The sequence below is a fragment of the Scleropages formosus genome, chromosome 1 (genome assembly GCF_900964775.1).
Source record: "Scleropages formosus chromosome 1, fSclFor1.1, whole genome shotgun sequence".
Lineage (NCBI taxonomy): Eukaryota > Metazoa > Chordata > Actinopteri > Osteoglossiformes > Osteoglossidae > Scleropages > Scleropages formosus.
The window spans coordinates 20,975,644-20,997,306 of NC_041806.1; the positions used below are offsets into that span (position 1 = coordinate 20,975,644).

Below are 21,663 nucleotides of genomic sequence, written 5' to 3' on the forward strand. Positions count from 1 at the left end.
ACGAACCAGTTCCATGTGTTGTTCCCAGGAGGGGGTGTTGATGAGGATATCATCTCAATATACCAACACTCCGTTATTGATGAGGTCTCCAAGGACACGGTTAACAAAAGCCTGAAAGACACTGGGGGCATTAGCAAGACTGAACGACATAACCAAATATTCATAATGGCCCAGGGAGGTGCTAAAAGCAGTCTTCCATTCGTCCCCCTTCCGGATACGGATAAGGTTATAGGCACTGCGCAAGTCCAGCTTCGTAAACCACTGAGCCTGGTGGACTTGTTCAAGGGCAGCTGTGATAAGAGGTAAAGGGTGAGGGTATTTTACAGTGATGCTGTTCAGGCCCTGGTAATCAATACAGGGGCGGAGGCCCCCGTCCTTTTTTTCCATAAAGAAAAAGTTGGACGATGCCGGTGAGGTGGAGGGACGTATGATACCTGCCGGAAAGGCCTCCGCAATGTAGTGCTGCATGGCCTGTTGTTCGGGTATGGAGAGAGGGTATACCCAACCTTGGGGAGGTGCTGCCCCAGGGAGAAGATCAATGGTACAGTCCCAGGGCCGATGAAGAGGCAATACGGCCACTTGCTCCTTGCTGAACACCTCGGCCAGGTCCTGATATTCTGGGGGGACATCGACCTGCGGGGTAGAGTGAGCACACTCGACGGAAGCGGCCTGGCAGGGGAGCCACAAACACGTCCCTTGACATAGCGGCCCCCATGACACCAGTTCTCCCATACTCCATAGGAAAACTGGGTCATGCAGTGTAATGCATAAATTGTACTTTTGCTGAGATGTACGTCGCTTTGGACAAAAGTGTCTGCTAAATGAATAAATGTAAATGTAAATGTAAACCGAGAATGACCGGGGCCTCGGACAACGGAATCAAATAAAACTGTAACTGCTCCTCGTGGCAGGCACCCACCTCCAAGTGTAGAGGCCTGGTCTCGAGTGTCCACAAACCCCTTACCCAGTGGCTGACCGTCTAGAGTGCTCACCCTCATCCAGACCTTGAACATATGTCTGGGAACCTGGTGGGTCTTTGCAAATGCAGTGTCCATAAATCAGCCGGCAGCCCCTGAGTCCACCAATGCTTGTGTTTCAACCGTGGTGGTGCCCCAGGACAGAACAATGGGGACCATGTGCCAGTTATACGGAAGAGTTCCACTCACCTGGGGCTCTGGACAGACTGGGTAGTCAACGCGGAGATGCCCTGGGTCTCCGCAGTAGAGACACAGACGGCTGCAGAGCCTCCACTGCCGTTCTTCTGCAGTGAGATGACCATGGCCTAGCTGCAGGGGTTCGGACACTTCCATGCGGTGCTGGCCCAGTCAAGTGCCCGGCCGATCAGGAGCGAAATCAAGAATGTAATCCTGCTCTGCTCTGTATGGTATACCTGGGGCAGACTTGCAAAAATGAGCTCGATCTGCATTAGGAAGCCCACACACCAGGATGGTGTGCCATCATACCTTAATGGTGCTGCCATCTGAGGATCATGTTCAGGAGGCGGAGCCTCAGCTGCAGCGGTAGGTGCGTCCCGGACTGGATCGGTAGGCGTGAGCAGCTCCGTAGCCTGCAAAGCGCTTACCAGTTTTTGAAAAGAAGTGATCCGTCTACTGAACATCTGCTCATGTGCTCCCAGCAGCGCCTCCTGGTGGGAGAGCGCATGCTGGAACTGCTCTTGCTTTGCTGAGTTCGAATATACGGCCGGAACTTTCTATCATGGTTGCACACCGGAGGGAAGCTGTCGGACTCAAGTGCAGAGCGCCGGAGTTTAATAGGAGTATCCAAGACAATCCAAAAGCCGTAATCCGGGAAACAGGCAGAAGATCGTGGAAACCGTGGAGTCAAGAAAAGGATAGGAGAGGAGACAGAAGAACAGGATAGAGGACGGGTGGAATGGGAAAGGATGGCAAGGCAATGAGCACACATGAGTAGCGAGGAGTAGGGCTGAAGCAAGGTTCCGCGTCTGCGTGTGCTCCGAGCCGCCCTTTTATGCACCCGTCCCCTAATCCCCCGCAGGTCATCCACGTTGTACCGAGGGGGGCGTGACAAATTTAAGATACGCTATAATTAATAACCTTGGACATGGGAATGTTCTCGACTTGATAGAAGGAAGATGATGGAGGTGGCTGTAACGGACCGCTCGGCCATCGCCTTCAGCCTTCATTTTCCATCTCCGTGTCTTTGCAAAGGTCTCTGTGGACGCCTAGGGCGTCTCTGCCACTGGGTGTGACAGCTGGGTGAACTTATCACAACGCACACTTTGTCTTCTAATTAGCAGCCTTCCAGATGTGGTGGGTGAACAGGAGGAGCCTGTAGCCAGAGGACAACATCTGGACATGCCACTTGTACGATGTACAGCATGCATTCAGAGTAAGAGAAGGGTCTGCTAGATGCAAACATAAACACACACACACACACACACACACACACAAAGAGATATGCATACAGATCAAAACAGAACAAAACAGCAAGGGACAAAAAAAGATATCGACAAAATTTTAAATTTCTGAACAGAGGCAGTCCCTTTGATGTGGAAAACCACGTCCTCGGCGGAGTGAGATCGCAGTTTGTGGCACTATGGACATGATAATGAGGACTGCGTGATGAAAAGCAAAAAACAGAGCCATTGCCCACAGTGGGAGGATTAACTATATTTAACCTGGGGTCTTAATCACATAATCTAGTGGATAGATCCCCCGTCATGGGAACAATGATTGTTGGCACAATGTACATTTACAGTTTCCGCACACAACCCAGTAACTACATTTATTCCATGTTTGTTGTCATAACTGCTTATGGCATTGTGTTTATTCTCCTGATCACAAAGCCGGATGGCAAACGCGATGATGTGCCTGAAGCACGATGCGCGATACTAGCACACAAGTCATTATTTTTTTGCCAGAGCACAACAAAACGGAACAAACGAAAGCAGGACAAATTCTATTAACAGGCACGGCGGATGTATAAAGAGGAACTACATCTACATAACAGATCGCAGGACCGTCGCGTTCGTTCAAGAGGCCTTTTGAGGGGCTTTGTGAAGAGTAACATCGCAATCAAAGCTGCACCTACGACCGGGAGAAGCACTCACAGAGCATAAACAAATACAATACGCGTCTTTCATGTTTTTGCATAGCTCTCACTATGTGAAATTCTAAGACCTCTTTCGTATTGAGAAAACCTGGATTTTTCCCGTGTGACCCACACCTGCTCGCAGACACACCTTGCCTATACTGTTTACTCTTCTTCTTACTATTATTACAATTCAGTTTTATCCAAAAAAAAGTGTACATAAATCAAAGATTAGATTTCATCTATTAACATTGGTGGATATTTTTGAAAAGCTTTTTATTCAGCATTCATACAGGAGGGCCCATTCACATTTATTTATTCAGCAGACGCTTTTCTCCGAAGCGACTTCCAGTGAATTCTGTGTAGTGTTACTAGCCCACACACCATACTCACCGAGGTGACTTACACTGCTAGATACACTACTTGCAATGGATCACTCATCCATACATCAGTGGAACACACTCTCTCTGTTACTCACACACTATGGGTGAACCTGAACAGCATGTCCGTGGACTGTGGGAGGAAACCAGAGCACCCGGAGGAAACCCACACAGACACTGGAAGAACATGCAAACTCCACATAGACTGAGCGGAGATCAAACCCATGTCCTACTCACTGTGCCGCCGTACTGCCCATAGGCTAAGACATAACCTATTTTATCACAAGTTCATGTCTTTAACCAGTATGCCACCTAGTGGACTTGGCCAGAAAAGTTTGTACTTTGTAATGTTCAGGACAACCAGCAGTACTGGGCAGAGTCACTAAGCTCTGGAGAGACATAGCTACACCACCAGGTGAAGGAAATGAAGACCACGGCAGTTTGGCTCCCGCTTTTATTTGGGGCATGGACCCCGTTGTGCACCATCTTCCTGCGTTCCCACAGCAACCGTACCCACATCTCAGCCCTGCTGCTTCTCCTTGCCGTCTAGCTTGTGCACCACGCGGAAAGCTTCGAGGAACTCGTTGAAGTCGATGCTGCCGTCCTTGTTGAAGTCTATTGTACGTGCAAGGTCCTCGATGGTGCGGTCATCTACGTCCACATTCAGGTGCGAGCTGAACAGCTTCCACGTCTGGCGGAACTCGTCGATGGAGATGAGACCTGCGGGGTACAGAGTTGCAGGTCATATCAACGCCTTAAAGGCAGACTATGCCACAACAGCGTACGGTTGGGCCTGTGCACACAGAACATGGAATATCTACAGAGATCAGTATTTTAACATTTTCCAAAACCTTACCTGAATGATCTTTGTCAATAATATTGAATATGATCTCCAGGTCAGTTCGGTACCGATACAGAGTTTCAGCCAAGTTTGGTGAAATCTAGAACGTGGCAAAGAAAGCGTGGAATGTGATTTTTTTTTGTGTATAATACATCCAGCAACCTCTATGTGAGCACTGAGCTCCGGTTGCTGATGTTCTGCCTTCTCGGAGAGAGGAGACCTATAGGACAGCTTGGTTCAGACCTGAATGGTGGGTTGGCCTGGGCAGACGTCCTCAAAGCAAGACTGGTACTCCACACTGCCATCTGGGGTCAGACGGGCTAGACGTGGACGCAGGGTCCTCCAGGGCAGGTCCAGCCGTAGGACTGACTCCATAGCCTTTGCCCAGTCGCTGGTGGAGATGTAGCCTTTTGGGAAATCAGCACAGGTTCGGGTCCAAAGCAATGTGAGGGAAGATGCTCTTGTCTTGTTACAAATCTGCTTTGAAAGTACAATGTCCGTATCCACAGCATTTGTAAAAGCACTTGTCTCACGGGAAGTATAGTGTGGATAACAGCCCGGGATCATCCAGTGGGAATCCTTCAAGTCGTGTTTTCTGGCGTCTCGGTGTGGGTGCGTCATTGTGGCTCACCTTTGCTGTCTTCGTCGTACTGCTGGAAGGCCGTCATCAGCTCGGAGCGATGGGCAAACAGCTTCTCCTTAAGGGCTTTTAGAGCGGAGCTCTCTACCACGCTCACCCTGTAAAGACACACACAAAGGCAAACACATACAAACGATAAGGGTCAGGCAAGACTGAGCTCAGGAGTGGAAATACTGATGCCATTACTGGATAATGGGGGTAGAAGACAAATCCCACAGGAGACCTGTGCTGCCCTCATGGCCAGTGCTAGGTGTGTTCACCTGTCGGAGTTTAAGGCGAAAAGACACTTAACTAATAGGATGTCTCATCATATATCTAGAACACATGTAATGCTGAGCTTGACCTTAAGAACATAAAGAACCAAAAGCCAAAAGGCCAACTGATGTCTAACTCCTCAATAAAAGGGCTTAAACGTGTCTTAGGGGTGAGAGTTTTCACAATTGTTTGGACTCTCACCCGTATAATTGCTCAAATAAAGCTTCTGCTTCGGCATAAATTCTATAAATAATTTTTTTTTTATGTAGTGCTGCTTGAAAGTATGGGAACCTCTTGTGTCTCTCAGTTTAACCTCGAAATGGTTATTTAATGAGAAGCAGTCTCTCTCATGCAACATAACAGGTGTGTAAAGACCAGTTCCATATGTCGCTTTAGAGGAAATCGTGTGTAGTAGAAACACGGTAATAGTGCAAGTGTAAAATAATTCAACCCCAAGTTGCATTGGTTAAATCAAGTGGGTAAGTAGAATCAGGTGTGTAAATCATAGTCATTTATTCATTTCATACATTTATTTTAAGATCTAGAATTTTCAAGTTTATTTTAATTTTTCATACAAGAGCAATGAACATCGCTACAGAGTTCACAAATTTTCCGGCAGCACCCTAACACCTGCTCCAAACTACCTAAAACAGCAGTGACAACCATCTTCCAACATCCTACTGATCACATTCAGCTTCTAAAAACAACCACCAGAGTCTTTCTCATTTCGCAATTGATCTTCCAGGCAACCCGTTTCAGCAAAAAAACTGTGAATATATTCGTTTTTTAAGCCGAAACAATGAGTGGCTCGTTCATTTGTGAAGAAGAAGGCGGTAAGAAAGAAGAGAACGCTGAGGTTCAACTGACCTCTGGTGCAAGGTGAGCTTCCTGGTGCATCGGCTGACCTGGTACTGGAAGAACCGCGGCACCAGGTCTGGGCCCAGTTTCAGGTACGCCCCGCGGTTGCTGCCCTCTTCGTAGTAGTTGGAGGCGGAGAAAATTGTGATCACCTTAAATACACAAACCAGCATGAAAAACTGTGCAAAGAAGGTAAAACGCCGATACAAGTGGGCTTCGCAGACACTCCGTTTATAACGTAAAGATCATGAGACACTCAAGTCACTGCGAAGCAGATGACAGATATACGGTAGTGAAAGAACTTAAAGGAACTTTAAAGAACTCCTTTGAGTAGCAAAAACCAGAGTTGGTGAATGAATAAGTCCTGTTTTTTTTTACATTACTTTATTTATCAGATGCTTTTCTCCAAAGTGACAGTTTTAGGTCACTTACATTTACATTTATTCATTTATCTGATGATTTTCTCCAAAGCGACTTACAGTATTAAGCTCACAATTATTTACCCATTTATGCAGCTGGGTAATTTTACTGGAGCAATTTAGGGTAAGTACCTTGCTCAAGGGTAGTACACATAGATGCACTACCAGCAAATCACTGCCATCGTTCCCCCATTTATACAGCAGAGCAGTGTAGGAACACACACTACGGGCAACTCAGAGTCGGCAATCCACCCCAAACATGTCTTTGGACTGTGTGGGGAGTGGGGGGGGCCACCGGAACGCCCGGAGGAAATCCACACAAAGACAGGGAGAACTTGCAAACTCCACACAGAGTGAGTTGGATTCAATCCCATGTTTTGAACCCAGAGCCCAGGACCTGCGAGGCACCAGCGCTACTCACTGCACAACCGTTCCTATGTACCAGCTGGGGCTCCTCACCTGGTCGTCGTGACATAGTTCATAGCCCTCCTGCTTGCACTCGTGTGAGCGCACCAGCAAGCGGAGGCCGTGCTTCTGGAGCAGCCGGCGGGTCACGTCCGGACCGAAATAGCAGCCGCCGCCGCGGAACGTGTTGGGCGTGCAGCCGTTCTGGCCCTTCGGGTCACTCCACAGAAGGTCCACAACCTGCAGTCCCGACAGGTGTTCCCATACTAAGGTCACGCATTCCGGATTTATGAGGAAAAACAAATTTATTTAGACAGTAGAAGCAAAAACAAGCTGGTTGTGCCTTTTCCCCTTATTTTATTTTTTTTTATTTTATTTTATTTTTCCAGGTCAATGGTTTGGAGAGGAAGAGAGGTCACCCAACACACCTGCTTCCACTCCTCCTCCTCCCTGGAGTGTGGGGTTGCCATGGCAACGACGGAGTCCAGGAATGGCACCTGGAGAATGTCTGTGCGACCGAGCAGCCCGGGAGAAGGGAGCGGGGTGGGTCCAGGGTGCAATGAGCCGCAGGGAGAGCAGAGTGAGGAGGAGGAGGAGGAAGAGGATGAAGACGAGGAAGAGCCGCTGCTATTCTTCCTCGAACGACTCCGCCTCTTCCGTGTCGTTTCGCCTCTGCTTCTTCCTGAGCTTTGGGTGTCTTGATAACCTTTTGCCTCCCTACGTTCCCACTCCAGCCCCATGTGGTCGAAGCTCTGCCTTGGCAGCCTCAGAGCAGATTTCACCTGCAGCAACAAGGGTTCATGAATGATTGAGGTTCTACAGAGGTCTTCCACTGCTTTAACGCTAAGTTCCTATCATATCCCATTTAGTCCAAGGCTGTCCTTGTCTAGCTCTACACTGATATTGTATTAGCGCTGCAGCACAGGACTTTGCCCTGAATTCTCATCATATGCCATCCTGCAACTGTGTAGGCACTAGTATTGCACAAGCCTTGCACTATAAATTGCCATGCAGAAAGGCAGTAGCTGCGCAGACAGACAGACAGACATATAAACAGACAGATATTTCAGTTCTTGGCTTTGACTCTGATGTGGCAGAATGAGCCCTCTGTCTCCCTCAGAACTGCTGAATCCCATTCAACATTCTAGCGGTCTCAATACATCTGTTTCGGGCCCGCTTCTCTCCTGATCTCCTAACCGCTCCATAAAATTGCATCACGTCACCTGTCACACTCACCTTTGCATTACCTGTCACTTCTCTACACAGCTCTTCATGTGATGTGCACTGGTGGAATTACACAAACCAAACATGCTTCGAGAATCTGCAGCTACTAACCCTTTCTGGGTTGGCGAAAGATGGATTTGTGTACCCTGATTGGTAGGAGGCTTTGGAGAAAACTGTCTGCTAACAGAACACACACACACACACACACACACACACACACACACACACACCACTTGTCCCAAGTGGGGGTCACAGCAAAATGGAGCCTAAACCAGCAACACAGGTCACAAGGCTGGAGGAGGAGGAGGGGACACACCCAGGACAGGATGCCAGTCCATCACAAGATACCCCAAGCAGGACTCGAACCCTATACCCACCAGACAGCAGGACCCGGTCAAACCTGCTGTGCTACCGCACCTCTCAGAATGAGTGTAAATGAATAAGTGTAGATAGAGAGATAAAAATGACATGCCTTGTGTCTCTCGATCGAGCCAACAAAGTCAAGGTCCGTCATATTGGAGATGCCGCCATGGACAATCAACACCTTGTCATCAATTATAGTTGCCAAAGGTAGCAAGCTGAAGATATCCTGCAACAGTCGTAGGATCTCCCTTCCATGGACCTGCAGATGGACCCAGGCCCACAGATTGGTGAGACACTCAAGTGGGTGTGATGACATCAGACCTCCAAAAGATGGCAGTACGGGTCAACAGTGAACCTCGAGCCAAACATCTCAACTGGCTTTACAGCGCATAGTTTCACATTTGGTAGCTTCTCAAAATTTTTATGTAACAGCGAAACACTATCATAAATTGGGCAGCATGGTGGCAAAGTGCCTGGGTGGTGTGAGAGGACATGGGTTCGATCCCCATTTAGCGTGTGTGGAGTTTGCATGTTCTCCCCGTGTCTGTGTGGGTTTCCTCCGGGTGCTCTGGTTTCCTCCCACCCACAGTCTAAAGACATGCTGTTCAGGTTCACCCACAGTGTGTGAGTGACAGAGTGAGTGTGTTCCACTGATGTTTGGCTGAGTGACCTGTTGTAAGTAGTGTATCTAGCAGTGTAAGTCACCCTGGTGAATAAGGTGTGTGGGCTGATAACGCTCCATAGAGTTCATTGGAAGCTACTTTGGAGAAAAGCGTCTCCTAAATAAATAAATGTACATGAAATATAAATTCACCGGAGCCTGTCATTTGCAGCAATGCTCCATAGTTAGGCAGAGCTTAAAAAGTAATAGTGCAACATGACAATCATTGCATTATATCACCTGAAATGTCAACGTACCCGGTACTTCTGCATAACTTCCTTCGTAAATCCGTATCTGAAACAGTGAAAGGATGTGAACCAACTACGAAGCTGTGGTCTCTCAACATTTGCACTTTACTGCAGGCAGGCAGGTGGCAAGCGGAGTGAGATGGGAGTCGCAGCACCTCAGGTTCATGATGTGGTCTTCGTGGTTGCCCCGGTTCAGGTGCATGTGGTCCGGATACACCAGCAGGAAGGCGAACAGGACGACGAGGATCTCCACAGACTTCTTCCCACGGTCCACAAAGTCCCCGTTGAACACGTAAGGGTTTTCTGTCGAGGGAAGACCGTTCTGGAAAGTTCGAGCAAGTTAAAATTGCGCTGGAATATTCAGACCCATGAGTCTTACTTGTGCTTGGAAATATCAGAAGAAAGTAACGGCTCATATGTAATCCATCCTGTTTAAGAACTAATTCAGTTAATGCTCCCCGAAATAATACCTTGTAGAATATGAGTAACAGATCATCTAGCCTTCCGTGAAGATCACCTGAATGAGAGACAAGGTAGAATATTACCAACAAATCAAATAGCGGCAAAGGATGAGTGCGGCTTTTTTCTGTGTTGTAAAACTCCAGTATATGGAAAAATAAAAAAGGACAGAAACAAATTCCGGGTGAAAGGTTGGGACAAAAAAAAATCTCTCTCTTCTCTACCATCATCTTGCCCTTCAAGAGCCACGCAACGCAGGAATGCCTTATTTCCTGTATGCTAATGTGCCCTGTGCCTCAAGCATGCTTCACCCTAATATGATGGCCATCCACCGTGAGGAGCTCGTCGAGGAGCCGAGTACCAATTCAAAGTGTGTGCGAAGAAGCTTTGCAGTTTGTTAGAGCTGCTTTTTGGTGTAATGAACGCAGCATTTGCGTCTACCGCACGGAACCTCTGTGTAGCGTAACTAGCCTCTAGAATGTTCTACCAGCTCACCCATAGACAATGGCACAGCGAGGAGCACTGCTGTCTCACAGTGCCTGGGTGGTACGAGAGGATGTGGGTTTGATCCCCGCTCAATCTGTGTGGAGTTTGCATGGTGTTCTGTGTGAGTTTCCTCTGGGTGCTCTGGTTTCCTCCCACTGTCCAAAGACATGTTCACCCATAGTGTGTGAATGACAGAGAGTGTGTTCCACTGATGTATGGATGAGTGACCCAATTTAAGTAGTATATCTAGCAGTGTAAGTCACCACGGTGAATAATGGAAAAATGTGTGTGGGCTGATAACACTACAAAGAGTTCATTGGAAGTCACTTTGGAGAAAAGCATCTGCTAAATAAAGAAATGTAAATTTACAGGCATCTTCAGCAAAAATGACTCTATTTCTCCAAGTGATCAATTAACAGTCTTAACCTGTACATTTTTTGGATTCATCAGGGCTTGACATTAACGTTTGTGTAACTTGCCCTGAAATTTGCTTAATTGTTCATACTCAGAAAGAGAGAATCATTTTGATACCTGTCCAGGGGAGATAATTGCATCATCTGCATTTTTGTTTCAAAATTGTTTTGTTGCTATAAAGTGCCCAAATTTGTCAAAAATAAAGCAAAACAGCCTGAATATCTTGCTGTTTTGGGCAATTTCTGTATGTCGGAGCATCCTTGTAAATATGTTTCCTTTCACTTGACATTGCTGCCTCTCATTGCCTTGACTGGATGGCTCTTGTAAACCTAGACATTTACTTTTTCTGTTTTTGTCATTCTGACATGCTGCTTGAGCCATGGTCATGGTGTCCAGAACCCAACCTGGAATCACAGTGTCCAAGGCTAATGAGGGTACCTAAAATGTAAAACCATCCTAAGCTGAAGTGCATTTCCTTCCACAGTCCGAACACTTGTCTTCCAGACGAACTGGTGACCTTTGAATTGCCCGCAGCGTGTGAATGTGCGAGTGCTACCCTGGACGTACCCTGCCTCACACGCTCATGTTTGAGACCCACCACTGTGACCCAGTGCTGGACAAGCACTTAATGTAATAGAAAAGACATCACGCTGATTACAGGATTATAATCATTGTCTGAATTGTCCTGCAAAGAGGACAAAGATGATCCTCCCTTTTAAAACCCTGCGGACAGCGCAAGATACATTTCGGGAGTACAAAACTTGTTGCCGAAAAACAGCAAGGCCAGAACATTTCTACGAGCTCTGGCTTCCAGCAGACGGGCCGAGAACCATCGTGAAGTAACTCGAGCCGAATGCCTACCGCATATGGTGATCTCCTTGGCGCAGGATGTCGACAAGCGGATGATGTTTGGCATCTGCTTCAAGAATTTCTTTGTCTCGTGTAACAACTGCAACAGGTACCTGGCATGCAGAGTCTGGAGAGGGGAGCACAGCAGCAGACAGGCTGACATCCTCCTCGCTAACCTCACTTCCCCAGGCCTTACAGTTCTGGAGAGAGGCATTGTGGGTAGGCTCTGGTGCTTCGTGAGGTTTACCTGCTGAGCCTTGAAGGCACCGAGCAACGCGTTGGTATCAGACACAGTCAGAGGGAAGGACAAGCGGGGGCCGCAGTATGAGTCGGACACCAGGATTCCCTCGAACTGGGCCCCTCTGCTCCCTTCTGACACCTCGGGCTCCAGAAGGTTGGAGATCAAGTCTGAAACCAGGAGTAGAAGAGCAACTACTCACCACCCGCTCAGAAAGGTTTAAGGTCTCGAGAACTGGTTTATGGTGCCTGTATTCGCTATGCTTTTAATGACAAGACTCCTCTGAATGTCAAACTGTCAACTCTCAAAACTCGCCTCTTTCAGACTCACTTCTCCTCGATCTCGTGAAAATTCAGTCAATGTGAATGTGTTTATGTATTATAATTTTTAACAACAATTTGTTTAATAATTTAAACCCTATATTCACCTACCCAGGTAATGTGTTTTTGGTTCGTATGGTGGTATGTGATTGTATTGAAGAATCACATGTCTGCATCCAAATGCCTCCTTCTGTTGATGAAATGCACTTTTTGCATTGTTTTCAGAGATGTATGCTGCTTTGGAGAAAAAAGTCCGCCAAATAAATAAATGAACAAATGTAAATGTGAACTAAATACAAACCGGTTTTATCTGCGAAAGTCTAATTTTAATTAATACTGCCCATCCTCAAAAAATTTAACTATTAAGTTTACTGTTCAGTAAAGTGGCACAGTTCCAGTGCCTTAGAGCATGTCTAGGTTGTACACAGTCTCATGCCCTATCCTTCTAGGACGAGCTCTGGACACAGCGGACAAGCGGTTATTGATCATAGATGGATGGCAGCTTTACGGAGTATTTTTTATTTATTGTAGATCTGAGGTTTTTACAGAACACATTAGTAATAATCTTTTACTGATTGCACCTCAGAGGTAAAAGCGACTCTGAGTTACAAATAAATTGAGTTATGAACAGACTTCAGGCCCAGTTGTGTTTGTATGTTAATTACCTAGTGTAAATGTTTATTTCTTGAATGAATCAATTCAGATGGTACCAGTGCTCAAAGAGGTAATCATCCAGGACAGGTGGTTGTACAAAGCCGAGTACACACGGATGAATGGGGGGACTGTCTGCCACTGGCACGTGATGTACCCAAATGCCTTCTCTATGCCAACTCTGTCCTGAAGCTGCGATGCTCCCATCTCTCCAGCTGAGCAATCAATTGCCCTCCTCATGTTTATTCATATTAATAACATCAAACAGGAAGCTGGACGGGCGGACTGCTGCCGCAACAGTTTATCCCTAAAGAGATCTCTGCCCATCCCATGATAAACACCCTCGCCGAGTCCATCAACACAGAGAGCAAAAAACAAAAACAGGACACCAGAAAGAACCTGTACGCAAAAAGCAGACAAACAATTTTCTACATTCACAACATGTGGATTTATGTATGAAGATGCAGTGATTTTTGGTTGTTCCAATTCTATACCATATTGTTCTCATTGGCAGGAAGGCAATGATAGTGTTCTAGGTAAGTTTAACATCTGAGTAGGTTTCATATTTAAATATGAATATTTCAGATCAAATCACTAGCACCATTATTATCAGTGTTTTACATTTGTTGTGAAAATTAGATGAACCAGCTTGGAAATCAAACATCATCCAATCAGACCAGACTAATAACTCAGAACAGTGAGACACTTCGGGTCACTAAAGTGGGGGGGGGGACAGCAGTGCTGACAGACACACTGTCACATCACACCATCAGACAACTTACTTTAAAATGCAGCTTTTTCCCTCAGCAATCCTGGGTTTAGATGCCTGCTGAAACCCATCGGCGACTCCCTACGTTACCTGCCGTACCGTGGTGTTTTGCACACGCACAAATGCAGCCAGCTGTTTTACCAGCACAGCTGTGCGCTTCATGTCTTCCATTGTGGTGCGTGGGATCTAATGGTGTTGCCGGGCAACACTGTTCCTTTGTTTATTTTTTTGGCAGGAGGAATAGCAGAGTAATTTCTTCACTTAAAGCTGTTTAGATCATTTTTAACATGGTGCTCTTTCGGTGTTTTCTGAAGAATTAATTAGGTAAATTAACAAAAATGAAAAATATAAAGAACGAAGAATGCGTTTGTTCGTAGGAGTGGTGGTTATGAATTCAACCGGAAGGCTGCAGGTGCAAGTCCGAGTCGGATAAAAAAAAAAACCTGTTTCGATGGGGAAATTAGCATTCTCATTATAGTTATTACTGTCTTTATTATTGTTGTTTAATGTTTCATTTGGTTTTTCGAGAACATATTTATATAGCCAGGTTTTTTATACTAGCCGTTAAGGTTAAAAAACTGCATCGGTGAGTACGGATGGCCTCTATTCTTGGACGTAAACCAACAACCTCCAGGTTCTTGACCACTATGCAACCTGCTGCCCATGTTTAGGATTCCAAAACCAAAAAATCAAATAATTACATCCACTCACCTGGGCCATTCCCACTGAGTTGTGTGAAGTTGTCCAGCATAAAGCTAAAGAAACTGGAGAGCTGTTAAAAAGAAAAACTGCTGATGGCTGATGTTATTTAAAAACCCAAGCACAGGAAAATATGAACAGGATGTGGCCAAAATCGGACATAATGTCATTCCACTGACTTAACTTGGTTATAGAGTTTGAAAGTGACCCATCAGTCCAACTTTCTTGTTTGGATACGCGATTACTCAGTTTTACCGCACTGTTACTCATTTTAAAGAGAGTTTTTGAACTTGGGGACACAGAAATGTGTGGTACTTCTGAAATAAACAGTAGCAGTGCAAACACGCTCATCGCAGGAAACACGTGGAAGTACTGAAATAAATCTCTTACCTGTACTGGAAGATCACATTTTCAGTATTTCAACTTTTTAATCAAGCTGCCCAAATATCAGTTTGTACAATAGCCTGAAAACAACTGCCCACGGTGTAACTTATCTCGAAAAATCGCCGGTTGAAATAACACAATAATGACAACATGCTTTCTTTTATTAATCATTCGCATTGCCCACGCCTTTATTTTCCATCACCGAACTATTCTGTACTAATGCGCAAGATATGCTTGCAGTTGTGCAGTTCTGTTGTTGGGCGGTGACTCGATTCTTCTTTTTAAAAAAAGAGGAAACCATTGACTGTTGTCAGGAGAGCAAAGATGACTGGTGTTGCTATACTGGATCTTTTTCCACCTGTTGTGTAAGCAAAATGACTGCGTTAAAGGCAAAAATGCTGTTGTGCTGAATCATAAGCGCGTTGCACTAAAAAAGGTAATACATTTCATTTCTATAAGCTGTCTCACAGCGCCTGGGTGGTGCGAGAGGACATGGGTTCAATCATCGCTCAGTCTGTGTGGAGTTTGCACGGTCTCCCCGTGTCTGTGTGGGTTTCCTCCGGGTGCTCTGGTTTCCTCCCACAGTCCACAGACATGCTGTTCAGATTCACCCATAGTGTGTGAGTGACAGAGAGAGAGAGTGTGCTCCACTGATCTATGGATGAGTGGCCCAGTGTATCTAGCAGTGTAAATCACTGCGGTGAATAAGGTGTGGGGGCTGATAACACTACATAGAGTTCATTGGAAGTCGCTTGGGAGAAAAGCATCTCCTAAATAAATAAATATTCAAGTAATTGTTGTAGCAGTTTTTGGTTGTACCGGAGCCCGTTGTCTGGGAGCTGAGTGTGCTTTACTCTCCGTTCTGAGTTCTAGAACAGGCTCCTCAGTATACATCCAGCCACACTCACCTGCAGCTGCTCCTGTTCCCCAGCGTATTCGATGGACTGGAAGATGCTCCAGGTGTACCGTCGCCTCATCTCCAGCCGAGCAATGTAGCGCCTGTACCAGCGCTGAATCAAGACGGCCGCTTTCATGGCTAGAGGTGATCGAGAGAGGAGGGGATCCGGTCAGGGCTGGCGAAACGTGTTAGCGATATGTCACCGCGCAAACACGTCACTTGGATCTTTGCTCCTCCAACGAGACAAGGACGGCTTTTTTTAGCACGAGTCGGTGGGTGGATATAAGGGATTGTCCTGAAAAGTGGCGCGGAGGCCTCCAGAGAGAGCACGTTCCGGTCTATTCCATAACACAATGTTCTTGGAAAATGCACTTAAGGACTTTATTCAAATTCCTGCTGGTTGCTGGAAGGCGCCCAGACAATTACCATCATCAAGTAGAGGGAACAGGGAGTCCGCAGGGGATTTTGTCACGCAAATACACACGCGCATCCGCACCCACCAATGAGCTACGGACGACTTAAAGACGTACTGGTTGTTTACAATAAAATCCTGCAAGGTCAAAACACAAGCGACGTCAACTAATGGACAGGACCAAACATCATCTGGTTTAATGAAATAAATAAAATGAGATCTTTTTCCATTGCTTACATGCTGTGTAAGTAGCAGCAGAAGGTAGCAAAGTGGTTAGATTTGCAGCTTTCCACATAAGAGATCTAGGCATGAATAACACCTCCTTCAGTAGGACCATTTATTGCGATTCTTACCCTCAACAGATACAGTGAAAATTACCCAGCTGTACAAATGGGCAAATCAGTTTAAGTAGCAATAACACTTTGAGCTGCTTTGGAAGAAAAGTACAACCGAATGGGGACGGCTGGTAGCGTAGGGGTTCGCGCTACTGCCTTCGGATTCAAAGGTTATAGCTTTGATCTCCGGCTGTAGCGCCCTTGAGCATGGTACACACCCAAAGATTGCTCCAGTAATATTACCCAGCTCTATAAATGGGAAAACGATTCTAACCTCAACAGTGTAAGTTGCTTTTGAGAAAAGCACCGGCTAAATACACACACACACACACACATTTTCAGAACCGCTTGTCCCATACAGGGTCACGGGGAACCGGAGCCTACCCGGTAACACAGGGCGTAAGGCCGGAGGGGGAGGGGACACACCCAGGACGGGACGCCAGTCCGTCGCAAGGCACCCCAAGCGGGACTCGAACCCCAGACCCACTGGAGAGTAGGACCGTGGTCCAACCCACTGCGCCACCGCACCCCTCACCGGCTAAATAAGTAAACATAAAAGTAGGGATGGACAATTCAGCACATAGGACTGACTTCATGTCCTTGAGGAAAATATGCAGAACGGTGCTGGGTTTCAATCACAAAGTGAAACAAAAAGCAGATCACTTCCACGATGCTTTGTTTTTGTGCGCATCCCGTGCACGGATCACGGCGACTCGCAGGAAACACTTCTGTTTGATGAGGACAGCGTTAAGCGCGAACAACACATGGAGCCTATCTGCGCGAACCGTGTCCTGCCGGATGAGGACGACAAAGCGATGGAGCGAGACGGAGAGCGAGAGCGCGGCAATAAACGATAAACAAACAGCGCAGGTGGTGGGAAATGGGGTGTGGCCTACTGGGACATGTGACCACAAGAAGCAACCAATAGGAAAGAAGCATTAGAGAGAGAGGGCGGTTCTTACTTAGTGCTGGACTGGGAGCCTTTATGGACTCATCTGTGTGAGGAGTAATTGAATAAAATCATTTGTAAGACTGCTCTGGGGATAAAGAAAGCGGAAAATTAATAAGACACAAAGGGACGCAGAGGGTGGAAAAAAAGTGGGGACGGGAAGACGGTGCACAAATCAGCAGAACCCCGGCAACAGAGACAGCAAGCACACAAAATTTTAAGGAGAAAGCAAAAAAAAAAAAAAAAAACAACAAAAAACGCAACAACAGTTGTATTCTACATAAGCGTTCATTCACATAGGCCATTTTAAGAAAAACAGAAGATCTGATGTCAGTATAAAACAGAACTTAAGTCCTTCGAGTGCGGAGGTATTTTCAGGGATGGGCATGCAACAAGTCACATAAAAAAAACGGAAACAACAGGCACCTTTCTCTGAGATTTTCCCTTGGTTCTCCGTGGCGACGGAAGTGCCGCATCCCATGTTTACGAGAGCCGGCTCCGTAGCTTCATCTGCTCGCCCTCCTCGGCTCGGAGTCTCACGGCGTTCTACAGGCGGATGAAAAACCTCGCATCACTCAGAGCCCCTTAACGCAGTTTTTACCTTGATGCTTGATGATGCCCGACCATGCAGTGGGATTTCGTAAACCGGGCCTAATAAGAGGAAATTTTGCGCACGATACTGCGGAAAGCGACACAGAAGCCCCTCCGCGGCAGGGGGGTGACAGACTGAAGAGGCAGCTCCTCTGCGGAACCGTGACATCCCGCTTCGGCGAGCTCCGTGCCGTGGCTGATCACGCGCTTGTGTGCGGCGGCACACCTACGCTGTCAACGATTAACGGATGCTTTCACACTCTCGCTCTCCCATCAGCACGAAGACCACCTTCCAGACGCGCGGTCCCCGGTCACCTGCTCAAAGCCCGGTCGACACGAAGCGCAATCTAAAAGATCATCAAGATGATCACGGAACATCTCAGGAGGGCCGGAGTGTCGAGTACTTTCGGCAGAACCTTTAAAAGACAGACACGAGTTTCACTGCAGATCACAGCAGATCCCGCTTCCGTCGCGCCCCGTTACGCACGTCGTCCCGGGAAACGAAAGCCGCTGCAGCAGTCCCCCGCGCACGGGTGCAAAGTCTCCACGTACGTCTCTTTTTCCCCCCACTTTCATCTGCGAGAGAGTGCCTTTGAACGCCTCCTCTGTTAAGTGTCTCTGGAAGCACAAACACACCGGCCACAGAACAATGGCGAGAGAGAGAGCCTGTATAATATTTATTTTCCGGGGGAAGGATCCAAGCACCTGCTGAAACTGTCCTGCGTGAAGGAAGGTCTTTCCCAAAGCCATGAATCTCAAATAATGGTGGGAAGATCGTTTCGGTCATTTCCTGCATAATTCGTTGTAAGATTTGCAAAATTCTGTCTCCGCTGCCTCGAATCTCCCAGTTTCTAAACATCTGTATGTGATTATATATACTGTTAAATGGCTAGAGAACAGAGGAAACCCTCAAGTCAAACAGGACAAAGAAAAAAATCAAATATTAATAAAAACAGTGAGGGGCAAACTAATTAAATATTTTATGTCATGCTGTACATCACTTTTGGTGAACTAAAAAGGCCAGAAACACAGAACAGCAGAGCAGCTCAGGGATAGAGACTAGGTTGCCATGGATACCAAAGTGTTTGAGACTGAGAGGAAAATTCAACAAGGCAACCGGTGATGAAGTTTCATAGGCTGTTGAAAGAGCAAAACAAGCAAGAGGTTTACACCTAATTTTTTTTTAAATTTGTTTTTTTACATTCACATCACATGCAGAAGTAAAGGCATTTAAGTCGTGACGTTGCTCTGGATGGACTGATACGCTCTTCTTAAAGATGGGCAAAAATGTGACCGATCCCTTCACGTACGTAACAGGTAAATTACAAAACACACCAGTTTACCCCTTGTGAGAATAGGAGCGAAGCCCTGTCATAGTACAAACGCGGTTGATGCTGCCAGAATGACGAACGAAATTCCCACTCTCTCCACGGCTGCTTAACTGCTGGGTTCCAGGCAGAAGACAAAGATCTCTTACTGACTCCCAGCAGCAATGTTACATTAATACCAACCCTGACATTGTAAGTCCATTCGTACCACTGGGAAGTGCCTGTTAGCAAGCCATGACCGGAGAGGTTTAAGAAGACTATTGACCCATGTGGGGAAAGTGCAGGAGGCTACAACAGCAAGTGACAGAATGTACTATCAGAAAGGGCACTAATAGAAGGAAGTCTATACTGACCTGTAAAGGGAATGGTTTTATTCTCTCTAGAGAGTGTTGGAGAGATTTAGAAGAAAAAAAAAAAAAAAAACCCCAAGGAGCTGATATACTTCCTGAGGTAGAGGATATATGGGCTGAGCTTCAGGTGCGCCTTTCTGAAAGGGAGTTTCCCCAGACCTCTATTGACCCTCCTCCAAAACCCCAAAAATTGCTGCAACACATGGGAACTCCTAGAGATGAAGGAACTGTTGTACTTGAAGTCTGAGATGCAGAGAAATTAATCAGAACTGGGCTGCTTTGAGGCAAATTCTGTAAGTCAACAGATCACTGATGAGTGAAGGTTAAGACCTGGGTACCCTCTCTCTCACACACACACACACACACACACACACACACCAAGACCATGCCAACTCATTCAACTACTTGAACAGGAAGCCTTATCCTCTTAGCATTAGAACTCGTGGTTCCCTAGAAAAAGTCACAGTTCATGTTCAATGAACTTTATTTTAATTCATAAAAACACTTAAAATGCACACACTGAGTATTAGAGACTGAGGTCAGGCTCCTTCACGGCTGCTACGCTTCTTTGGGTGCAGCAGCTCCATGGCCAAGCAGACCTCCTCAGTGGTGATGGCACCACGCTTGTTGAACTTGGAGAGCCGTGCTGCTTCCAGTCCCACGTTGTACAGAACCAAGGCACTGGTGCGTGCAGGGATGGAAACGGGTCTGCACTCAACATTGAGCTAACAGGAGACATTAGTGAGAATCAAGTCTACAGGACAGCTTGAACACTGAATACAGGTATTGAATACAGACCCCCTTCTGCAGTCTGTAGATGCAGATGGAATATGCCCTGGTTCTTCTCCTTTCTGGGCAACCCAACCTGGTTGTCTTGGTCATCTTAACTCCAGAAGCCTTCATTGTCTCTAGGAAACACACAGGAGCCTTACATCACACCAACCTTACCATCAACCTCAGTAATAACCCTCATACACACTTACCACCACTCCCACCAAGTCCCTCAAAAAAAATAGTCAAAGCAAATCTATAGCACTTTCTCCCATAGGACTATTTTATACAATGCTCATTACTGGGAGCAGCTGATAACCCTTCAAACTTCTGCCACATTACTTCCAATGAATGGTAATTAAGTAGTTTTACCTGGATCTACTTATCATCCAGTTAGTAGATTAGTCAGTTTTAAGTGTCATTGGTTTTAAAAACCAATTTCAGGTCAGTAGATAGATAGATAGATAGATAGATAGATAGATAGATAGATAGATAGATAGATAGATAGATAGATAGATAATTTGTAGACTAAAAAGGAAGTTATTGTGAGATGATAAAGTGGAAGGAATGCTCAGTCCGAATTTAGAACTTCATGCAGAAATTGTACAAAAATGCTTGAAATAAAGGTAAAAGTAAAATAAGGTTAAAAAATGTTAGTGCTGACATTTGAATGAAGCATGAATTATCCCTCTGGTTCTTTAAAAAGTGAAAAGCCTGCTAAAATATGAGGTCTACTAAAATATGACCGTAAGTAGAACACATGCATACACAAATATCTCTCCATCCTCATGAATTTACTGTTTGGTTACTGAACATTAAAGGAGACCGAAACAGTCGCTTTGAAATTAATTTGACAGTGAGGTTGAGGTGGATTTTTGAAAGTGCTGTGCAGGAGATTGTATTTTGCTCAGTGTACCATTAAGCTGTTGGCATGGAAAAAAGCAGTAAAATCTCTCTCTCTCTCTCTCTCTCTCTCTCTCTCTCTCTCTCTCTCTCTCTCTCTCTCTCTCTCTCTCACACACACACACACTGTGACACGTGTGAATGGCATCCCCCCACGGTCCTTTGGCACAGACGCACGGACGGTCAGCGGTAGATGAGCTGAGGCCTGGAGCCGCTCAATCTGTGCAGGATGGGAGGGAAAAGGAGCATAAAACTGCACAACAACACGCTCCATCAGGGCTGCTCATGCAGTCCTTCACAACCCATCTGAACATAAAAGCTTTGAGTCAGTTCTTGGAATTTCCATTTCCTACGTTTATTTTCTAAATGTGATATTTGCGTTTCAAAAACACGACGCATCCCAGCCTCTTTAAGATACAAAAATCGAAAATAGACATGCAAAATAATAATATATAAGAAAAGTCTCATCGACAAACATCCTCACAGAATCA

At 46.1% G+C, this 21,663-nt stretch overlaps 1 protein-coding gene across 6 annotated transcripts; it reads right to left on the bottom strand.

Annotated features, from left to right (window-relative positions):
• Window positions 1-3,650: 3,650 nt before the first annotated feature.
• On the bottom strand, window positions 3,651-20,425 carry ppef1 (protein phosphatase, EF-hand calcium binding domain 1). Of its 6 annotated transcripts, XM_018750153.2 has the most exons (19): window positions 20,297-20,425; window positions 18,136-20,223; window positions 17,656-17,775; window positions 17,243-17,275; window positions 15,544-15,671; window positions 14,264-14,324; window positions 11,822-11,982; window positions 11,587-11,701; window positions 9,837-9,883; window positions 9,522-9,688; window positions 9,376-9,412; window positions 8,567-8,716; window positions 7,299-7,652; window positions 6,925-7,110; window positions 6,056-6,198; window positions 4,925-5,031; window positions 4,537-4,700; window positions 4,309-4,393; window positions 3,651-4,172 (listed from the first exon to the last, which is right to left on the bottom strand). In XM_018750153.2, the coding sequence occupies exons 3-19, from the start codon at window positions 17,708-17,710 to the stop codon at window positions 3,973-3,975; spliced, it is 2,193 nt and encodes a 730-aa protein (XP_018605669.2). In that variant the 5' UTR covers window positions 17,711-17,775; window positions 18,136-20,223; window positions 20,297-20,425; the 3' UTR covers window positions 3,651-3,972. The 6 variants fall into 6 exon arrangements, with proteins under 6 accessions (XP_018605669.2, XP_018605667.2, XP_018605666.2 ...); XM_018750151.2 differs by lacking the exons at window positions 18,136-20,223; window positions 20,297-20,425 and adding an exon at window positions 18,051-18,128; XM_018750150.2 differs by lacking the exons at window positions 18,136-20,223; window positions 20,297-20,425 and having other exon boundaries at window positions 17,656-18,128.
• Window positions 20,426-21,663: the final 1,238 nt, after the last annotated feature.